The following is a 19,671-nucleotide window of genomic DNA, read 5'->3' on the forward strand; positions in this document are numbered from 1 at the left end:
ACAGTATGAACCCTTTCAACAAGTCCCTAAACTGGGCTGGAGCCTTGTGACAAACAATTTCCCTAAGTTACAAAGAGCTGCACTGAAGAAGAACACTTCAGCATGTACGGATTTTGCTAGCTACGAGTGAACTCAGAAGCAGTTGAAGCAGACATTAGTATTAAAAAGATGGTGAGCAAGTCATTTTGCTAGATTAGGACAATCTTTGTCCCAGTCAAAGCTGAATTTTCCAAAGTTCTCTGGGGCAGGCAGGTAGAGATGAAGTGCAGCTAGTCACATGACCAATTTGACTACCAACCAAACATATCCAAAGCATCTAAATTTTGGGACATATTTACAGATCTTTAAGCGGAAGACTCTGTCACATCCTCTCAGATCATCTTCATGCTGTTTACAGTGAAGTGATTTGCATATCTAGGGGTTTTATTTTATTTAAACTATTTTTATACTATCAGCTCAGTGTGCAGACTTACTTGGTAAACTACTGCTGTGCAAAATATGCATTTTTCCAATTTTGGTTCTTGCTAACTAGAGGTTTGCTTTGAGATTCTGGCTTCAAACAAACCCCAAACCTGGCAGTGAAATGCCACTGAAACCACAGAGTTTTGACTAGTTTTGCTGACTTTAAACTCAGACCAGGCTTGCCAAGAGATTTGATAATCTCCGAGGTCTTGCTTAATGTTTGGGTTTGAAAAGAAACCTAATGCCAGGTAACTTTCACTTGCTTTCATTGCACAAATTTAACACAGCTTTACTATACCCCCATATATCATAAAATAATAATACTTCCAATTCAGAGTAGCTCAAAGGGATTTGCAAATGGCAATTAATTAAACAACCTTCTTATGTTATGCCTAGGTAATGTTATGTTATGCCTTTCTTATGTTATGCCTAGGTTGTAAATAACAACCTTCTTATGTTATGCCTAGGTAATATGATGATTGGCGCGCTAAAAATATCATGGATAGACTGGATATACACAGATGGGGTATGTGTGTGTGTGTGAACAAAAATCCACCAACAATTATTTGAAAAGTGTCTTTCTTCAAAGCTATTTTTATTAGCACAATACTACAAAGTATGGTCAGTGCTGCATGAGCTGCTTCTGCAACTTGCTTTGGCCCTTTGCTTTCCAAGACAGCTGAGGTATGGTATTTTCTGAAAAGTACAAGATGCCCCGCTGTGTATTTTTGCTTCCTGACTCAACACTTACTTCTTCTTGTTCTCATCAGACCATTTTTAGAAGCTTGGTCCCACAGCAATCATTGTGACCAGTTAAATAGTTAATGTTTATGGTTTCACTTTTTCATTCAGATCAGAGACAATCACACTCCTAAGCTAAAATCACATAATTTAATATGGCGCCTTATGAAAAGTAAAGAAGTTAGAATGTAAACTAAGATTCAGGGCATAAATCATAGTATGACCTCAGTATAATACTTCTGCTCAGAGGGAGCCAGAACAAGAGTCTCAGAGAAAGAGCTGCTGTATGATTAGTGAAGAGAAACCTAAAGCTTATCTCAACTTTTAGTTCTGATCTCTTTTTCCAGGCTTTGGAGATCAGGACACCTACCTAACAGCAGCTATAGAAGAACAAAACATGAGCTAAAAAAAAACAAACAGAATTTTTAGATGCCCCATTTTCTGTGACCCAGTTACTAATATTAATGAAAAGTGCTGGCTGATTGTATAGAGTCACTTGGTGCTGATCAAAACCTTTTATTTTGTTTTAGTTGCTACTGCATCTGATCTCACATGTAATAAGGAGAAAACAAGATGTTCCAGACCAACTAAGGGCAGCTCTTAAAAAAATTAAGTAGCAGCTCACAAGACAAACACAGGTTAGACAAACACCTGTCAGTCATGGTCTAGATAATACTTAGTCCTGCCTTGAGTGCAGGGGATTGGACTAAAAGACTTCTTGAGGTCCCTTCCAGTCCTATGATTCTATGAAGAGGAGAAAGAGATACATTTGATATTTTTCTGTTGATGGCTCCTCTTTTAAAATTTCTAAAGTGAATGTAGTGCCCAGGCAACAGAAGCCTCCTCACACCATCCTGTTACTTCTAGGGACCACTGGTAGGGGGGAGAGTAGTTCCATCTCTATACCTAGTCAATCCTTTGAGACTGCTGATAAGGTCACAATTCTGATGAAGAATTCTGTCATGTTGACATTTGTCCAGCTGGATCTGAACTAAAACTTCCAGCTCATTTGATATAAGCCACTGATGGGTTTTTAAATACTAACGACTTTTGGTCATTATCAATGTTGGCTGGATTTAAACTAGTGACCTGAAAGCGAAAGGTTCCGTATCCCAGTAGCAATCCCTGAGCCATCCACTTGCAGTTTATATTCACATTTTACATTTCCACAGGCTGGTAAAAAGCTAGATGCCACTATACCATTCTCAGTGCTGTTATGTTAAAATCTGAAAAAAGAGTGGAGCATTCTGGCTAGGCTGCACAATGTTTGCATGATTATTCATGACAAATGATATTGCGAGTCTGTGCTGTGTCTAATTTCTTCAGTTGTACAATCAGATTTTTCTGTATTATGTATCTATAAGAATAACTGTTTTTTTTTTTAAAAAAGAGCTTCCTTGACATGATCAATGCCACTGTGTATTACTATTCATCTGCTAATCACTGTTTAAGATAATTTAAATTCTAGCAGCAATTAGAAAGACATCATGAAAAGCATGAAAATCAGATTAGTTCAAAGGATGAATATACATTTGGAGAAGCCATTTTAGAATAAAATTTAGAATCTGAGTTGTTAAGAGCCAATCACTTTTAATCCCAAATTTCATCTTCTTTAGTTATTTTTTTCATATTAAAGAGATGGCAAATATAGCTACTCAAAAGAACATACATTAAATCACCATTTTAAACCGTACACAACTTATTTGCCATATAAGAAAATTACTTAGTTAATAATACCTATAAACACTTAAAAGAATATTACTGATTAGAATCTGAAAAATGATACATTGCAATAAACACAGCACTATGGTAGTTAGAAGAATTTATCATTTCCAGTTTCTGGAATGTACACTTGTCAACTGCTCTTGGGACAATCTCTTTGGAGGACTGAGCTTTCCCCTAACCAGTCTCCCCTCTACTCATCTCAAATTAGCCCAGACCATCAACTTAGACTCATTTTAGGTTATCAGCCCTTAAACTCCAGGTCTTCCTTTGTCTCCCTGTTAGTTTCTTAGAGGCAGACTGCCACAGGGCACTTTCCCCTCCACTAGCCCAGGCCTTTCTGCCTCCCCATCTCTCTCTGTTTTTCCTTTATTGCTACACTCGTCTTCCTTATTGGTCCCAGCTGTTGGTAGATGCCTCCATGACTGGAAGTTCTGGCAGCTATGCTGGGGGCTGGTGAGCCTGGTTGCCTGTAAGCCAGGAAGACTCTCCTCTCCTTTCTACCCATGTTCAGTATGGGGTTTGTAAACCCCATTAGATTATTATGAATTTTATCTGTCTTGGTCTTGATATTTGCTTCATAGATTAACTAATACAGTTTCCAAACACATAAGACAAAAACAAGGACAAAGCAAATAGAGAAAATAAAGAAGATAAATGGGGGTGGGAAATGGAGACAAAAGAAGATAGAAAAAGGTGAACAAAGAGAATGCATCTTCAAACCTGAACTATTCCAAATCACTCCATAAAGACATCATTACACTTTTGCTAGATGTTTAAGGATAGCGACTTCTTTTTCTTCTTTATGATACATCCTATCAAGATTCCCCTTATCTAGTTAATCTGTGTGATATCAACATGAGTTTTCATTACTGTACCGAGAAATGGCAGGATGATGACACTCACCGGTATGAGGTTTCTGGAAGCAGATCATCAATAACATAACTTGTAACGTTACTAACTGGAATGCTAATGTCACCAAGGTCTATGTTGTAAGAAGTAATCTCAGACCCATTATTGCACGGTTCTTCCCAGTTTAAAACAAGGCACACAGAGGGCGATATCTGATAGGCATCCATATGCTCATCCTCCAATACAGAGAGGGTACAGACTGCATCAGGTACTGATGCTGGAGTCCTGCAAGTTACTAGATCACTGTAGGGTCCAGCTCCTGCCTGGTTTATAGCCTGTGGAACAAAATAATGTTTTTAGAGCAACACACATTTCATTTCACAAGGTAATCAAATAAACTTAGACCAATGTACCTTGCAGCCTGGAAAAGTTAGATACCTATCACCTTAATAATTTATCACTTAATAATTTATGCCGTTTATCTGTATGAGAACAATTAATATCTTTCTCTATTATCCAGAGGTGTCACCTATATAGTCTGAAGTGTCTTTTAAAATATATATATAATTTCCTTGCATAACCATTTTAATCAAATTTAGCAGTAACCAATTTGCACCCTTCCAGTTTAACAGTGAACCACTTTGAGCAATCTTTCAACCAGGTGTGCACCCATGTGACAGGGTGCCGTTAGCAGCTTCAAATTGGGATCTGTGGAAGCCAGTACCCTGGTCACTTAAAACACCCAGGGCACTGGCTGTGGTTAAGGTGGAAGGGAGCACTTACACTGCTGGTAGACTAATGAGTTAATGAGATAATTAGCGCACCAGCCAGAGAACCCAGGAAGTAAAGCAGGCAGTTTAAAAGATTAACTCAGGAAGCAGGAAGGGGCTCCTCATAACTGCTGCTATATTGTTGTATTATTTACTCCTGGGGGAATTCTGTGCCACAGTGCAATGCAGAATTTTGCAGAAATTAATGTTGTGTGCGCAAATGGGCTGCAGTGCTGCTGGCCACCATTAGGGGCTGCTGGACCCGGCAGAGCCCAGCTTCCACATAGAAGACACTGCTGGGGGATGGGGAGCTGGATGGTTCCCGGCAGCTGCAGTTCCCTACACACCCTAAGGGAAGGAGAGGGCAGCATGCAGGAAACTCCACACAAACCTAGGACCGAGCATCATACTGTTTCTCCCTCTGGATTCCTGGGCTCTGAACGATGGGGGGGGAAGGTGCCTGGGCTGAGGGAGGCCCCCCGGCTGGGCTCTGGGGGATAGGGGGTTTGGGCATATTGGCTGGGCTCTGGGGGGGAGAGGTTGTGGGTGTCTGGCCCCCTGGCTGGGCTCTGGGCAGGGGTGCAGGTATCTGGGCAAGGGGGTGGGGGGTAATGTGAGTATCTGGGTAAGGCTGGTCCCGCCCCCACCTGGTGCCTTCCCGCAAGACCCCACCCCACCCCACCCCGCCTGTTCCCACCCCTGTTCCACCCCTGGTGCCGCTTCCACTCAACTTCTTCCCCCAAGGCCGCACCCCTGCCTCGCCTCTTCCTGCCCCTGCTCCACCCCTTCCCTGCCTCTTTCCACCCCTTCCCCCAAGCACACCCTGTCCCTGCTCCTGCCCCTCCTTCCCTCCCTCCCCATGCCTCCTTCACGCTGCTGAAGAGCTGTTCCGTGGCATGCAGGATGCCCTGAGAGGGACGGGGAGGAGTTGATAGGTGGGGGTGTGGGGCAGGTAGGAAGGGAGCTTGCCTACCGGTGGGTGCTAAGCACCTGCTAATTTTTTTCTGTGGGTACTCCAGCCCTGGCGCACCCATGGAGTCGGCACCTATGCTCTGGGGTGGGGGGTTGTGAGTGTCTGGCCCCCTGGCTGGGCTCTGAGGGGGAAAGGGTTAGAGAAATAGGAGCTAGGTTGTCATAGGGCAGCGGTTCTCAAACTGTGGGTTGGGACCCCAAAGTGGGTCACAACCCCATTTTAATGGGGTCGTCAGGGCTGGCGTTAGACTTGCTGTGGCCCAGAGGACTTCAGCCCTTAGTGGCATGGGCTCAGGGATACAGGCCCCCCACCTAGGGCCGAAGCCCTCGGGAAATGACTTTGGCCCCCCCATCTGGGGTGGTAAGGCTCGGGCTTTGGCTCTGGACCCCCTGCCCAGGTGTGGGCTCAGGCTTCGGTCCCCCTCCTGGGCTCATGTAGTAATTTTTGTTGTCAGAAAGGGTTCATGGTGCAATGAAGTTTGAGAACCCTATTATCCTTCAGGTGCTTATTGATTATTTAATGTTTTGTTCTAGTATTTTTAAGGTATCAAAGTTAAAGCTGACTGGTCTATAATTCCCCAGGTACTCTTTGTTTCCCTCTTTAAAGACATGTACTATATTTGCCCTATAATATTCACCTCTCCTCCACGATTTCTTGAAGATAATTGCTAATGGTTCTGAGATTGCTTCAGCTAGTTCCTGAAGTGCCCTAGAATGAATTTCATCAAACTCCGCTGACTTGAATACACCTAACTTATCTAAATATTCTTTAACCCATTCTTTCCTTATTTCGGCTTGTGTTCCTTCCCCCTTTTTGTTAATATTAATTGTATTGAATTGTCACCATTAACCTTTTTTAAAGATCAGCCCTTCTAAGCCCTTTGCTATCAAAATCCCCATTACTTTATGGTTACATCTGCAAGGCCAGATGTTCTGCTCACTCAGGTAGATCTCCCTTTGACTTCAGTGGTCATTTGGCCTGCTTAAGAGCGGTGCAGGGTCCTAATTTAGTGTGCCTACAGGGTCCTAATTTAGAAAGTTAATCTGAAAATTTCATACTAATTATTAATAATTTCATAATTCCCATGAAAATAAAACATTACCTTAGCATGGCATATGCTTTTTTCTAAGATCCCACATATAAACCACAACTAAAACACTCACAGCTGTTAATTTTTTCCATGAGAAAATAAAGCAACCATTATATCTAACTCCTAGGCCAAATTCAGTGACACCAGTGGAAATCTGAAGTTTCAAAATCTGGCCCAATGTTTCTACCTTTGAAGTACCATCCATTAATCATCAGACTTTGTTATTTCAACTTTTCCATTGGTATACTGTATCACTTACACCGTTACAAAATATTCTAGTAAAATGGATAAAAACAGATTAATAAAACTTTGGTACTTCATTACTATGGTAATGAATTAGCTAGGGTTTATATGTATTATTGCTCTCTACTGATTGGAATCAGAACTGTTACATGTTACAGTGCAACCCCAGACACGGAATTTGTCATAGCACAGGTCATGAAGAAGTTGTTCTACCAGTGAGCCAGAAATCTGTGCAGAGGCATAGTCTTTGAACAGATGGCTTTGAGTCTCCATTACAATTCACACCAAACACCTTGCTTTGTCCGTGGTAGAGTGGGGCAGGCAAACCCCATCTTCCCCAACAGAAGAATAAAGATCTGCTGAGTTGGGCTTTTCAGTGTCTTAAGTGGGAGTAACATGGGCAAAGGACCAACAAGCATGTGTTTTCTCCCCTACATTTTGCTGTATCTGAATAATTTTGTTTACTATGCATGGGATAAATAGAAAACCTCATTCTGTTTTTCTATTAGCTGTTTTGTTCAGCTGGTGTGCTGAAGGAAGAGATGATAAAGCTGCATTTGTTAGCCTTTAAAAGCCCTTAAAAACAAATCCTGCTCCAGGGACATCTTTTATCTAGTGAAGCGCTCCTATAGCTGCTAAAGCGAGCCTCATTTTGTGGTCTGTCAATGACATTATGTGTCTCGCCTGTAAACCAGTGTTTGGCAATCTGTATCTTGCTCCAAGCAATTCGTTTTAGTGGTGCTTATAACTGTTTTATTGGACAACCTCATCAACATAATTGATGGGTATTTAATTTTTGTTTGCTTACCAGATGTTTCCTCCTCCTTCCCCCACTCCAGTAAATGTCACAATGTTTCCCTGGGTGGAAGGCATGAGTGTTTTGGGGAATTTTCAATAATGCTACTAATTTTTTTTTTTAAATTTAAACAAAGACAAACTGGCCTCCCTCTAGTCATTTATGCCCGATTCTCTCCATTATTAGATTTGTACGGATTGAGATAATGATGTGTGTTTTGTTAGAAGAAAGAGTAACACGGGTTAGACAAAATTCTTTATATCTTAGAGTGAAAAATTAAGTTTTCCTGTTAATGTCTCTAATAGTCACAAAGGAAAGAATGATTTGCATTTTTGCCCTTTATCCTTTTATTTATTATTTTAAAACACATACCCAAAGCAAATCTCCATTAATTATGAAACACTTCTCGTTTGCCCGTATCTCATAATTCTACTCTCTACCCTGTTACTGTTTAATGCTCTAATGCATTCTGAAATACACTTTGTAAGACAGATACTACTTGACACAAAGTAAGGACCAGCTTGGCAGGCAGAGGCCCTCTAGAATTCTATTGCATGGATTACTGGTGGGCTTTAATAAAAAAATGTGTCTGTGTTATTATATATTTTTCTTATCTTCTGACTATGGATTAAGTTTTGCTTGAGGCGTTAAAATCTGTTAGACATTAGTGTAGCGGAACATTTCTCTGGTGGATAATTTAAAATAAATGTACACTCCCCCTCCAAAAATACTATACAGTTGGCGGTTTCCATTTTTTAACACTAAAAAAAATTAGAGTTCCCCATTCATCACGAAACTGGTATCACAGTGTCCCCCCAGCTCAATGAAGTCTAAATGCCAATTTAGAAGACAGAAAACAAAAAGCTTTCCTTCTCAGGCATATGGAATGTGCTCTCTGGCTTGCAGTGCCACTCCTCTCACACATGCTCTTTCAATTAGTTTCCCAAAATAATGACCATACAAGGTGTAGGTCCTGTGACAATGAAGTCAGACAAATACAGCAGACCATGAGTGAGGATGGGCTGTGGGACTCTATTTGAGGCTCTTTGGCTTTGAATCAGCTGCTGAAGAACTAGAGAGAATCTTACGGGACACTTGACTTGAAAGAGTTCAAAAAGAAAAGAAACACTTGACTGAGGGCTTGTGGCCTTCGATCAAAGTGATGAACCCTGGGTGGTCCAAGCTAAAAGATTTTCAAGGGAAACAATTTTCCACCCTTTGCCAGCTGGGTAGGTATATGAATTCTTGGTTGGATTTACTGCTGGTGTTCTGCCTTTGCACATAAATAAACCTTGTGGAGGAGTCTCCAAAGCTGTGCAGGCTTGGGTGTAGAATTTTGCCTCACTCTTTTTTGCTAAATCTCTTCTATTTTTTCAGGGGACTTGACAGGAGAAGAATCCAGTTCCATCACAGGATTTATATTTTAATTTGGTTGCTTTTTATTGAAAATAATGGGAGAAGCGTAAATATCAAAGAGAAGAAGATCATTACAGAGACTCACTAGACAATGATATAAATTCAAGAGATGAGGTGGTGAAAATGGCAAGTACATTATATTGCCAGCTGCAGCCGCCCATGTGCATAGGAATCTTATCAGCTACTCAGATGGTTTGCTTAACTTAATAAATGAAACAGATGTTGGAGATTACTGTTTAAGATAGGGGAATCTTTAACATCCATTTGGGAGGTAATGTCATTTACATACCATTTCCAAGCTTGAGCCAACTCAAAATTTGCGATTATTTTTTTTAAAGTTTAAAACATTATATTTCTATTTTAGTGCAAGAGCATCACTATCTGGGCCGGCTGTTTGTCAACAGTATTATTCATTGAAATTAAAGCATGTGATGAACAGGAGCGATTTTCCAAGGCTGAAAGTTCTATTAACTCCCTCTGTTCATCAATCTGAGTTGTTTAGAATCTAAATCGTTTGATTACGCAGTAGTGCTACACAATTTAGGAGAAAGGTATATTTCTTCTGACTTACAAAGTACCTCATTTCAAAGCAGTTAATGATGACAATAAAAATCCAGTGGAAGTAAATTGTGTTTACATCTTAGATTGTGATCTATACAAAATATAATAAGCTTCTGTACCTGTAATCTACAGCAATAATGTGCTGCTGCTGACAATTCACTAATTTCAAAACTGGTATCTGTGCCATTATACATGAGTTCCAGAGATTCCTCATCTTCTCCCCACTCTAATCTGTATTCAGAGATGTCGGCACCCGAGCATTCAGGACTCTGCAAAACAAATCTTTGTATTTAGTAGTTCAGTTTAAAGATGGAGGCCTACCTCATCACGTTTGACAGGTTAAGGAGAAAAATGCATAAAAACGAGTTCATAATGAGAAACCATGATCACTGCAAATGGACGCATTCTGAATTCGTGCCCCAGAATAGGTTACCAAAACGAAGCCTGTTTAGCAGAACTGTGCCAACTCTATCTGCTTGAAATAAACTAAGGTCTGGTAGACACTGGGAATTTACATCAGCATAGCCATGTCTCTCGGGGGTGTGAGACGTAACTAAGCTTTTCTCACCCCTGGCGTAAACAGCGGTAGGTTGATGGAAGAATTTTTTCAACAGCCTAGCTACTGCTTCTTGGGGAGATGGATTACCTACACCGACGGGAGAACATCTCCAGTCCGCATTAGTAGTGTCTAGACTACACTGAAGTGCGACAGTGGTGCAGCTGCAGTTGTGCCGTTTTAGTGTTTTAAGGGTAGAAAAGTCCTAATTCATAGAAGAGAGGACATTTACACAGCAGACACTATAGGCCTTAATTTCTATCAGGACTTTCACAATAAAAATTTCCTCCCATTCGGCTGACTTGGTAGCAGCACAGCCTTGAACCACACAGAAAAGTTTCAGAGTAACAGCCGTGTTAGTCTGTATTTGCAAAAAGAAAAGGAGGACTTGTGGCACCTTAGAGACTAACCAATTTATTTGAGCATGAGCTTTTGTTTCTAGACCAGAACTAGTGGTCTCAATGCACCTGTGGGAGAGTCATGGTTAAATGATATACTCAAGTCATTAAAAATGAATAATTATATTTCCCAGAAAATCATACCAACCGAAAAGTACTGCTCCTGGTTTGGAGCGAGGCCTGCAGCACTAGGCGCCCAGTGGAAGTCAGCCATCAAGCTGATGGGCAAGGTACAGGACAGTAGAGTCAGAGAAGCTAACACAGCTAAGGATGATGGTGAAATTAAAGCAGCGTGGCCCTTGATGTGGCACACACGTCAGTATCATAATATTATAAAAGAAGTTTTGCCTTTCATGCCTCCAAGTGAGCAGCAGAGGCGCTCTTCCTTGAGGACCCTCAGGACAATCTGATTACACACTAGAATCTATATATGTCCGACAGAGTCCCCAGTTACTGGCGGGGGGAGTATGAAAAAAACCCACATAACTCACAGAGGAAGTTGGTGGCAGAGTTGGGAAATGAACTCAGATCTCCTGAGTCCCAAACTAGTGCCTTATTCACAAGACCATCTTTTATCTCTTGTACTAATGGTTTAATGTGGTTTGGATATGAAACTAGGTGACACCTGACTATTTTGGGAGATTTCAGAGTAGCAGCCGTGTTAGTCTGTATCTGCAAAAAGAAAAGGAGGACTTGTGGTACCTTAGAGACTAACAAATTTATTTGAGCATAAGCTTTCGTGAGCTCCAGCATCCGATGAAGTGAGCTGGAGCTCACGAAAGCTCATGCTCAAATAAATTTGTTAGTCTCTAAGGTACCACAAGTCCTCCTTTTATTTTGGGAGAGTTGCTTTGACATAGCAAATCTCTCAGAGTTTGTCTGATATCAAGGACTCTAGCCTCACATAAAAATGTAGCAGAATAGCTGACTGCATGATTCCAGTTCAGAAGCCAGTCAGTGTATTGGATTCAACATGCTAAAATTCTGGAGAGATCATTCTTTACCGACCTATGACCTATATTAAGATGAAGTGATAAGAGATCCCCCTGTCTCCATTCTCAAGCCCCTAATAAACTTCGGTGACTCAAGATCAACTCTAAAAAAGAAAAGCAGGGAAGATTATTGTCTGTATGTACAAGAGTATTTTTGAGTGGGCTGAGATTGTGAACTGCTCTTGAATTAGCTTTCAAGTACTGATGATCATATTAGTTTGGATAAGCAAGATAGAAATCACACATACAAAGAGTGTTTGTCTTACCTCCCAGCTTACAAGTACACATGTGTCAGACACAAAGGAAAGGAAAGGTGCTTGGCACTGGCCGGGTGGTCCTGCTGCTGTGGTGACTTCTGTAGCTTCAGAATATGGCCCATACTAGGAAGGGGTGGAAAAAAATATTACACACACTTTAAAGGGGTTTCATAAGCCATACATAGAAATATTCTTATTATAACACATTTTCTTGAAGACAGATTAGGCCTCTAATATACACCTTATCAATGTAAAGCTTATCTTGGCATGCTTCACTTCATCTCACTGCTTATAAGTTGCCTTGCTTATTGAGAATACATGGTTTGCCTAAAACACCGTCAGTCCAAAGCTACTTCACAGGAAATGGCTCTCTCTTAGCTTTTATATGTCAGTCAGAACAGTTAGCAAATCAGACTTTGATATATACACCCAATTAATTAATACATAAGAAAGAAATGGATATCTTATCAATTTGCAGGTACTCTTGGTTTCGAATACCTGAACTAATTTTGGTAGTTTTCCCCCGTGATCTGCATTATTTAAAAGCTCTATGTTATGTAAGAGCTGAGTAACTGTCAGCAGGGACCCTGCTGTTGAAGCATACAAATCTTTAGAAACCTAATAGATTTCTTGGGAGCAGTCTGATAGCAGAGTAAGCAATGCATTAGACTACGTAGTCCCACTGAGGATACATTTTCAAAATGCTGGAAATGATGCTCAGAGAAAAGAAGACAGGGCCCAATCCAACACTGAAGTCAATTGGAATTCTTCTGTTGATTTCAATGGACACAGGATCAGGCTTTTAATTCCCAATGGGATTAGGTAAATAGGTTTTTACGAGGAATCTGAAAAAATATATGTACCCTACGTTAAATGAAAGCATATTAAAAACTATTAATGAACAAGTTTTCCCTAAAATGTCCAAAGACCTACTTGAAATTACTCAAGTATCATTTGCCTCTATAAAGGTAAAGATCTTTTTTGTTGTTGTTAAAGGTGTGTGGGCCAATATATCTCTTCAGTACAGTTCTAACACACTTTAAACGGTAGACCAGTTTAGCTGAACCTATGTTTAAACAGAAATGCCATTCTCAACTTTGCTTTAAAGGGCCACTCTGGATGGGGCCCTCTGAGTCTCAATGCACTGCCTTCTCCCTAAGTTTCTCCAACTCTTTCATTTTATTCTCCACTTTTCTCCTTTCCCAGATACCTCCTTTTCTCTCAACTTTTTTCCTTTCCCACATTCCCCTTTCCCTTTCATCTTTCCACTCACCAGCTATAGCTGAACTAGTGTATGCACTGCCAGGATAACTGTTCTCTCATATACATGTGAAGAAACATTTTGAAAAAAACCCTCATCTGGCATCCTTCTTTGGACACTGCTGTTCATGCTGCGCAGAATGTTAAACCTTACCCCTCCGTCATTCAAAGCTCTCACTCTGAACCGATATGTTGTTCCAGGAAGAAGGTTGCTGACCGTGCACTCTAGATCAGGGCCATGATACACCTCAGAAATAACCTCTTCTGGTTCCGTCATTTCCACACTGTACTCTGAGACTTGACAACCACTTTCTGACACAGGGACATCTGGAAAGAATCAGTATCATTTATTTATTGTTGATATAAAGTCACAGATTTACATGATGATTATCATACATTGATTCACCTTGTACCACAGATATATACTACCTCTAATGATTTCGCCTCTTTGATAAATGTTCCACACCCAGACATATGTAAGTGGGATCACTCAAGTGAATCAAGTTATTCATGTCTTTTAATATTTATAGGATAAGACCCGCAGCTAGTAGTAGCTATGTGTCCCACGTTGTAAAGCTCTGCTACTCTGGTATTCTAATACTACAAGTAGGCCCATTTATATCAATGGGCTCTACTACTGGTAGAAAGCACAACCCCCATGGTATACGACTGCACAATGGGGGCTGATATCTGCTCTTCCTTTAATTGCAAAGCCATAAAACATAAGGATATAAGACCAGTCATACTGGGTCAGATCAAAGGTCCATCTAGCCCAGTATACTGTCTTTTGACAGTGGCTGATGCCAGGCGCTTCAAAGGGAATGAACATAACAAGTAATCATCATGTAAACCAGCCCCTGTCACCCGTTCTGGAAAACCATGAAACAGTAACTGTACATTCCTTCAATACAAGGAAAAATTACACTAATATTGCGAAATGACAACATAAGCATATGGTGACTTTTTAAAGTAACCTTAAAAAAAGGAAATAGATCACAAAAGCTCAGTGGGGCTGATTTTGCTGTCAATACACACTGTTTTGTGCAGACCAATAATGGAATGGACTCATTAGCTTTTAAATAATTATAATACATAGCTCTTACATAATGCTTTTCATCCATAGATCTCAAAGCGCTTTACAAAAGGTAAGTCAGTATCATTATCCCCATTTTACAGATGGGGAGGAAGGCTCAGACCTGCATTCTCTGAGCAATTCAATAGCCTTGGCGAAATCCATGGGGATTAGGGGTGTGCAAGGATCACTTGGACAGTCCATAAGCTTCTTCTTCTTTTTTTTTTTAACAGCTCACTGATATCGTGGGCTTTATTTTGGCTATTCACCTCCTTTGAATGGCTCTTCAGGAAATATACTATTATCTGCCACTGAAGCTACCCAGTGCTGAACTCCGCAAAGTGGTGCTCAGCCACAAAGTACAAACCAACGTGAGACCTGGAACATGAGTGCAACTTAGACTTTGTGCTGGACCTCAGATACATTTGTCAAATGGAAATGGTGTTGCAACAGACTATCCGGAGTGTAGTAGTGTCTTAGACACGTCTAACAAATAATTTAACAGTGGGATGTCACCACGCAATGACCTTCTGAAATGCCTCAAATACTATTTCATTCGCACTAAACAGGCAAGGAACTGCTTTTTATAAGAACTATGCTGGTCATGTCAACTTAGTATATTTGTTTTATTGCACCTTTGCCTTAATAAAAATTTTAAAATAAAAAGTCACCTAATATTTTCAGTGTGTTCTGGCTCAGTATAAATTACTGTGTGAAATTCTGAATGAAACAGTAGAACATTGTGGCTAAGAGCACAGTGAAATAAAATGGATCTCAAGTGATGTGATGTTTTTGCAATGAAAGGCCAATGGTTAGAAACTTTGTTATAGTACGGACATAGGCAGAACTTCCAATTGACTTCAGTGGGAACAGACTGCAGTATCAGACCCAAAGGCAAAAATAAAGACAACTAATTTCCAAGAGCCTGATACAAAGCACACTGAAGTCAATAAAAAGTCTCTTACTGACTTATAGCAACTTACTTAGTCTTTAGATCTTGAGAGTAAATTCATTCTTTACATGGTGGCTCAAGTTTTGGTCCAGATAAATAGTTTCAAACCAGGTTTCTGCCTGAGAATTAAAATGGCTGCAGGTACTGATCACTTACCCCACTGTAGCTGAACTTCTTTGTGTTTTGGTTTCCCCAACATTCTTGGTGGCCGACAGTGACCCGGTGCGACACTAAGCGTACGCACGGGTAAACTTTCAGAACACTGGAAAAGAATAGGACCTAAGATTAGTAATTCTGCTGAAAACTCATCTACAAACCAGGGACAACGATGTGAGTCATGATCTTCACAACAAAGACATTTCTAACAAAATACTATTTTGCCAGACAAAAAAGAAACAGTGAGAAAAATGTAGGATCAGAGACTATCAAGTGGTTAGTTAACATTTCATTAATATGAGCATTATTGACACAATTTTATTAGCATCATTTATATACTGTTTTCACTGGTATTTCTGAATATTTTAGTAAAGGATTTTTTACCTTTTTACTGTATTTCTCATGACTCTCAAGAATACTGTGTACAAATGAGCTCTCAAGAATACTGGGTACTAATGAGCTTTCAAGAATGCTGAGTACTAAAAGGCTCTTTAATACAGCAGAGGAAGGCATAAGAAGAACCAATTATTGGAAGCTGAAGTTAGACAAATTCAAATGAGAAATCAATCTTTTTTTTTTTTTTAAACTATGATGGTGATTAACAATTGCAACAAACTACCGAGTGAAGAGGTGCATTTTCCCTCTCTTGATGTTTTCAAATCAAGACTGGATGTCTTTCTGAAAGATATGCTTTAGCCTAACACAATTATGCTTTAGTCAAGCACAACCCAGGGTAATTGTGTGAACATTTAATAGCCTGTGATATACAGAAGGTCAGATTAGATGATCTAATAGCCCCTTCTGGCCTTAAACTTAAAATATGATTTTTTCATAATAGTACAACAGTAACAGCTGCGAGGACCTCTTCTTGATAACATTCAGTTCAAAAATACTATTTTCCTTTCCCCCCCATACTTCCCATGGTTGATCCCTGAAAAAGCACTTCATCTTAGGTATACTATGCACTCAAATGTTGTCCTTGAACCTAAGGGCAATACTTTTAAAAGTGCCTTGGGAGCCTAAGTTCCAGTGGGGGCCTACAGCACAAAAAGAAAGCTAATGAGGTTTGGATCCTTCATATGCATCCTTGAGGAGAAGAGTCACTTGCATCCACTAGTTTGTGCAGCTCTCTACTGTAGTAACAATATCACCTCGATCTTTCAAATACTTAACCAGACGCTTAACTTTATGCCAGCGGGTAGGCCTACTGAAGTCAAAGGGAGTTTTCAGTAAGTAAAGTGTTCAGGATCAGGGTCTTTGTTAGTGTTATTATGTAGAGAAATGAACACAGTGCAACAGTACACTACATTCCAGAGCATCTGAGTCCACATGGATCCAGTCAGTCACAAACACACATGCAAGATCCAAACAGCAGCCAGTCAAACTGAGGAATCCATAACATTTTTTTATTTATACTTTTGCTAAATATATATACTAAATAATAAACTGAAATAGGGAGATGTCTGAACACAATGGCAAACTATGAACAACTACACAGAAAGCATAAAAATATAATAGCTGTACACACAAATTACTGGGTGAAATTCTATGGCCCGTGTTATGCAGGAGGCCAGAGTAGATTATCATAAAAGCCCCTTCTGGCCTTAATAATACATGAATACTTAGGATTTTTTCAATATGAAGTAGAACCTCATTAATTTGCATTTTGCTAAACTACAAGGCCCAGATTTTGCATGCACAAAGATAGCAGCACCTTTCAAAATGAAGTAATTTGCACAGGAGCATTAATAGAAATCAGTGAAGTTTTTACTGTATCAATAATACTACAATTTTAGCCAAGTACATCTATTATTTAAAGCAGAAATACTAGCAAACTAAATGTACAAACTAAGCAAAACTAAAATGCAGAGCTAGGTGAAGCTCTGGAAAATACAAAAATGACAGTTCTCCATGTTAAACTATTCTTACCTGACTGTGTCCACCAGTGCTGATACAGCATGCCCGGAGTTTATACAAAGTGCCTGGTTTCAAGTGAGTACACGTATATTCTGTAGCAGATCCACTATATGCCACTTCCCATTGATTTGCTGTAAAATTAAATGAACTCATTCAAGTTTGCTTTGAAAACAACGTGCACACCACACACACACTCGTACCTGGCTACTGTTCTTCAAGGGAGTTATATACGAGAAAGAAAATCTTTAACATGGTTTTATACAAATACTTGAATCCTTTTTTGTGAAAATAAAATGTTCATACACAATTAATGACGATATTATTTTCGCTAAAAGAAATCTTTTAAAAATCAAGCTAAGTATAGTCCTGGGACCTTAAATTCCACTGTTCTACAGAAAGGGATGGGGACATGTAAAAACACGAACAACTTCAAAACAAACAAAAACAACCCAGGTACTCAGTGTCATCATAATCCAACCTGCAGGCCAGGACAGGTGGCACTTTAAGGCTGCAGATCAGCACCTGTGGCTGGCTCTTACATGGGGTGCAAAGAAAAGCAAGGGCCACTTACTTCTTCCTTCATATCTTCCCCTCAGCACCTATGTGAGGAGCAGCCACAATCTGGTCCTACTTAAAGATTACTTTATTTTCCATTGAAAAGGGGCCACAGTCAAAGTACTCCAGTCACTGGATTGTGGGGTAGCCTCTGATAAGTCACTTTATCTCTGTTGTTTAGTTTTCCTATCAATAAAATTGGTATAATACCACCTACATCACATGGATGTTTGCAGTGCTTAAAATGGTCTGAAAAAAGTGTGTGTGGGGTCTGATCACAATCTGGGAGCAGCAGCTTTAGTAAGACAATTGCTAATGTGCACCCGTCAGCAACCTGGCTTGATTTGTTTCCTTTTTTTCCAGGTCTGCAACTCCTTGCGCCTGCCTGCATGCCACATCCCGCCCACTTTAAGCAGTGGGTGCTTAATTCATTAAAGTTTGAAGTCTTAGGAAAAAGGTGCACAGAAACACAATATGATATTGAACTAATAATAATAATATGATATTGGTAGTAATAATATTCAACAAAGTGATAGATTTTAACCAGGCACAAATGGCACATGCTTAATTTATATAGCCTGGCCTAGGAATCCAAGATAGTTAATGAAACAAACATTAAACAGTTTAGTAACATTTTAACTCAGGCCCTGTCTATACTAGGAACACTTTACTGGTACAGGAATACTGGTATGCTATACCAGGAAAGTGCTCCTAGCGTGGAAGTAGCTATACTGGCAAAGCAGTCTTTATACTGGTATAGTGAAACCAGACCCTACGAGCAAAACAAGTTTTACTGGTAAAAGCACAGCTCTTTGCCTGTATTATTGTGTCTACAATAGGGATGTCTGCTGCCACACCTGGGTCAGTCAGAGATCACACTTCTTTGCATCTCTGGCTGACATAGCCAAGCAGACAGAAGTCTGTAGTGCAGATATAGCCTAGGTCAGAGATTTTTTTTTTCAATTTACGTTTTAATATGAAACTTGGTTTTATATTTAATGTTTGATAAAATTAATAAAGGGTACAGAAAAGATGCCAAACTAAACTGTTTATCTAATAATACCATCTATGATATTTGATACAATTGTTTCTTGTATTATTGTTATTACATTATTAATTTTAAAAATATTAATAGCTGAAAAAGCCAGGTTTTTAACTGTAGAATACGTAGAACCACAATGTATTGGAATAGATGATTCTTGTCAATTTTACCTTCAGAATTTCCTTCGGAAATCTCCAATAGGTATTTTAGGATTTCTGAACCGCCATTATCTTGTGGAGAATCTGAAAAATGAGCAACACTTTTGTTAATAAATTAGATTTGAAAAATGGAATCTACAAGAAAATAAAGAATACAGTTACAGATTTTGATCTTACAAAATCACACATATATCTAGTAAGAAAAGCACTTGCCAGATGCACTAATCACAGCATAAAGACCTAATGCTGCATGGTGCAGAGGGCTCTCTGGTCAGCACCTTGCAGATTTTATTCTAGTGGATTATACATACTGTAACAGATTCATTAGGGCACAAATAACCCAAAATAGAGTTGATGGAGGATATTTACTGCAAATAGCTGCTGTCTGACTGAATCCACAAGACTAAAGGTGATGATAAAAATAATTAGATGCTGCCAAATGTGGTATTCATAATTCTAAAGATAATGATTTTAGGATCCACTCTCAATCTACAGATCATTTCCAGACAACTTGGAATCTTAGAATACATTGTTGATTTGTTAACCATACCGCATACTTGGATTTAAATATTCTGCTCTTGCTACTTGAGTGGAATCAGGAGCTTTAACAGGTTATTGGAATGTATTTTTACTGTTTATGCAAAGCTGTGATTCCAGGGAGTCTGGTTTTCAAAACTGATGTCTGGAATCCTTAATCATCACCATTGGCTGATCGTAAACATGTTACATA

The 19,671-nt window shown here is 39.6% G+C and overlaps 1 protein-coding gene across 2 annotated transcripts in view; it reads right to left on the reverse strand.

Moving 5' to 3' along the window:
- FNDC3B (fibronectin type III domain containing 3B) overlaps positions 1–19,671 on the reverse strand; it is a 357,908-nt gene that overhangs the window by 64,954 nt on the left and 273,283 nt on the right. For both annotated transcript variants that reach the window (XM_073359375.2, XM_073359376.2), the window contains 7 exons: positions 18,954–19,025; positions 17,199–17,317; positions 15,270–15,375; positions 13,244–13,416; positions 11,839–11,952; positions 9,746–9,895; positions 3,832–4,112 (listed from right to left, as the gene is read on the reverse strand). In XM_073359375.2, the coding sequence (XP_073215476.2) occupies positions 3,832–4,112; positions 9,746–9,895; positions 11,839–11,952; positions 13,244–13,416; positions 15,270–15,375; positions 17,199–17,317; positions 18,954–19,025 (1,015 nt within the window). The remainder of the gene's footprint in view (positions 1–3,831; positions 4,113–9,745; positions 9,896–11,838; positions 11,953–13,243; positions 13,417–15,269; positions 15,376–17,198; positions 17,318–18,953; positions 19,026–19,671) is intronic.

Source organism: Lepidochelys kempii, chromosome 9 (assembly GCF_965140285.1).
Source record: "Lepidochelys kempii isolate rLepKem1 chromosome 9, rLepKem1.hap1, whole genome shotgun sequence".
Classification (NCBI taxonomy): domain Eukaryota; kingdom Metazoa; phylum Chordata; order Testudines; family Cheloniidae; genus Lepidochelys; species Lepidochelys kempii.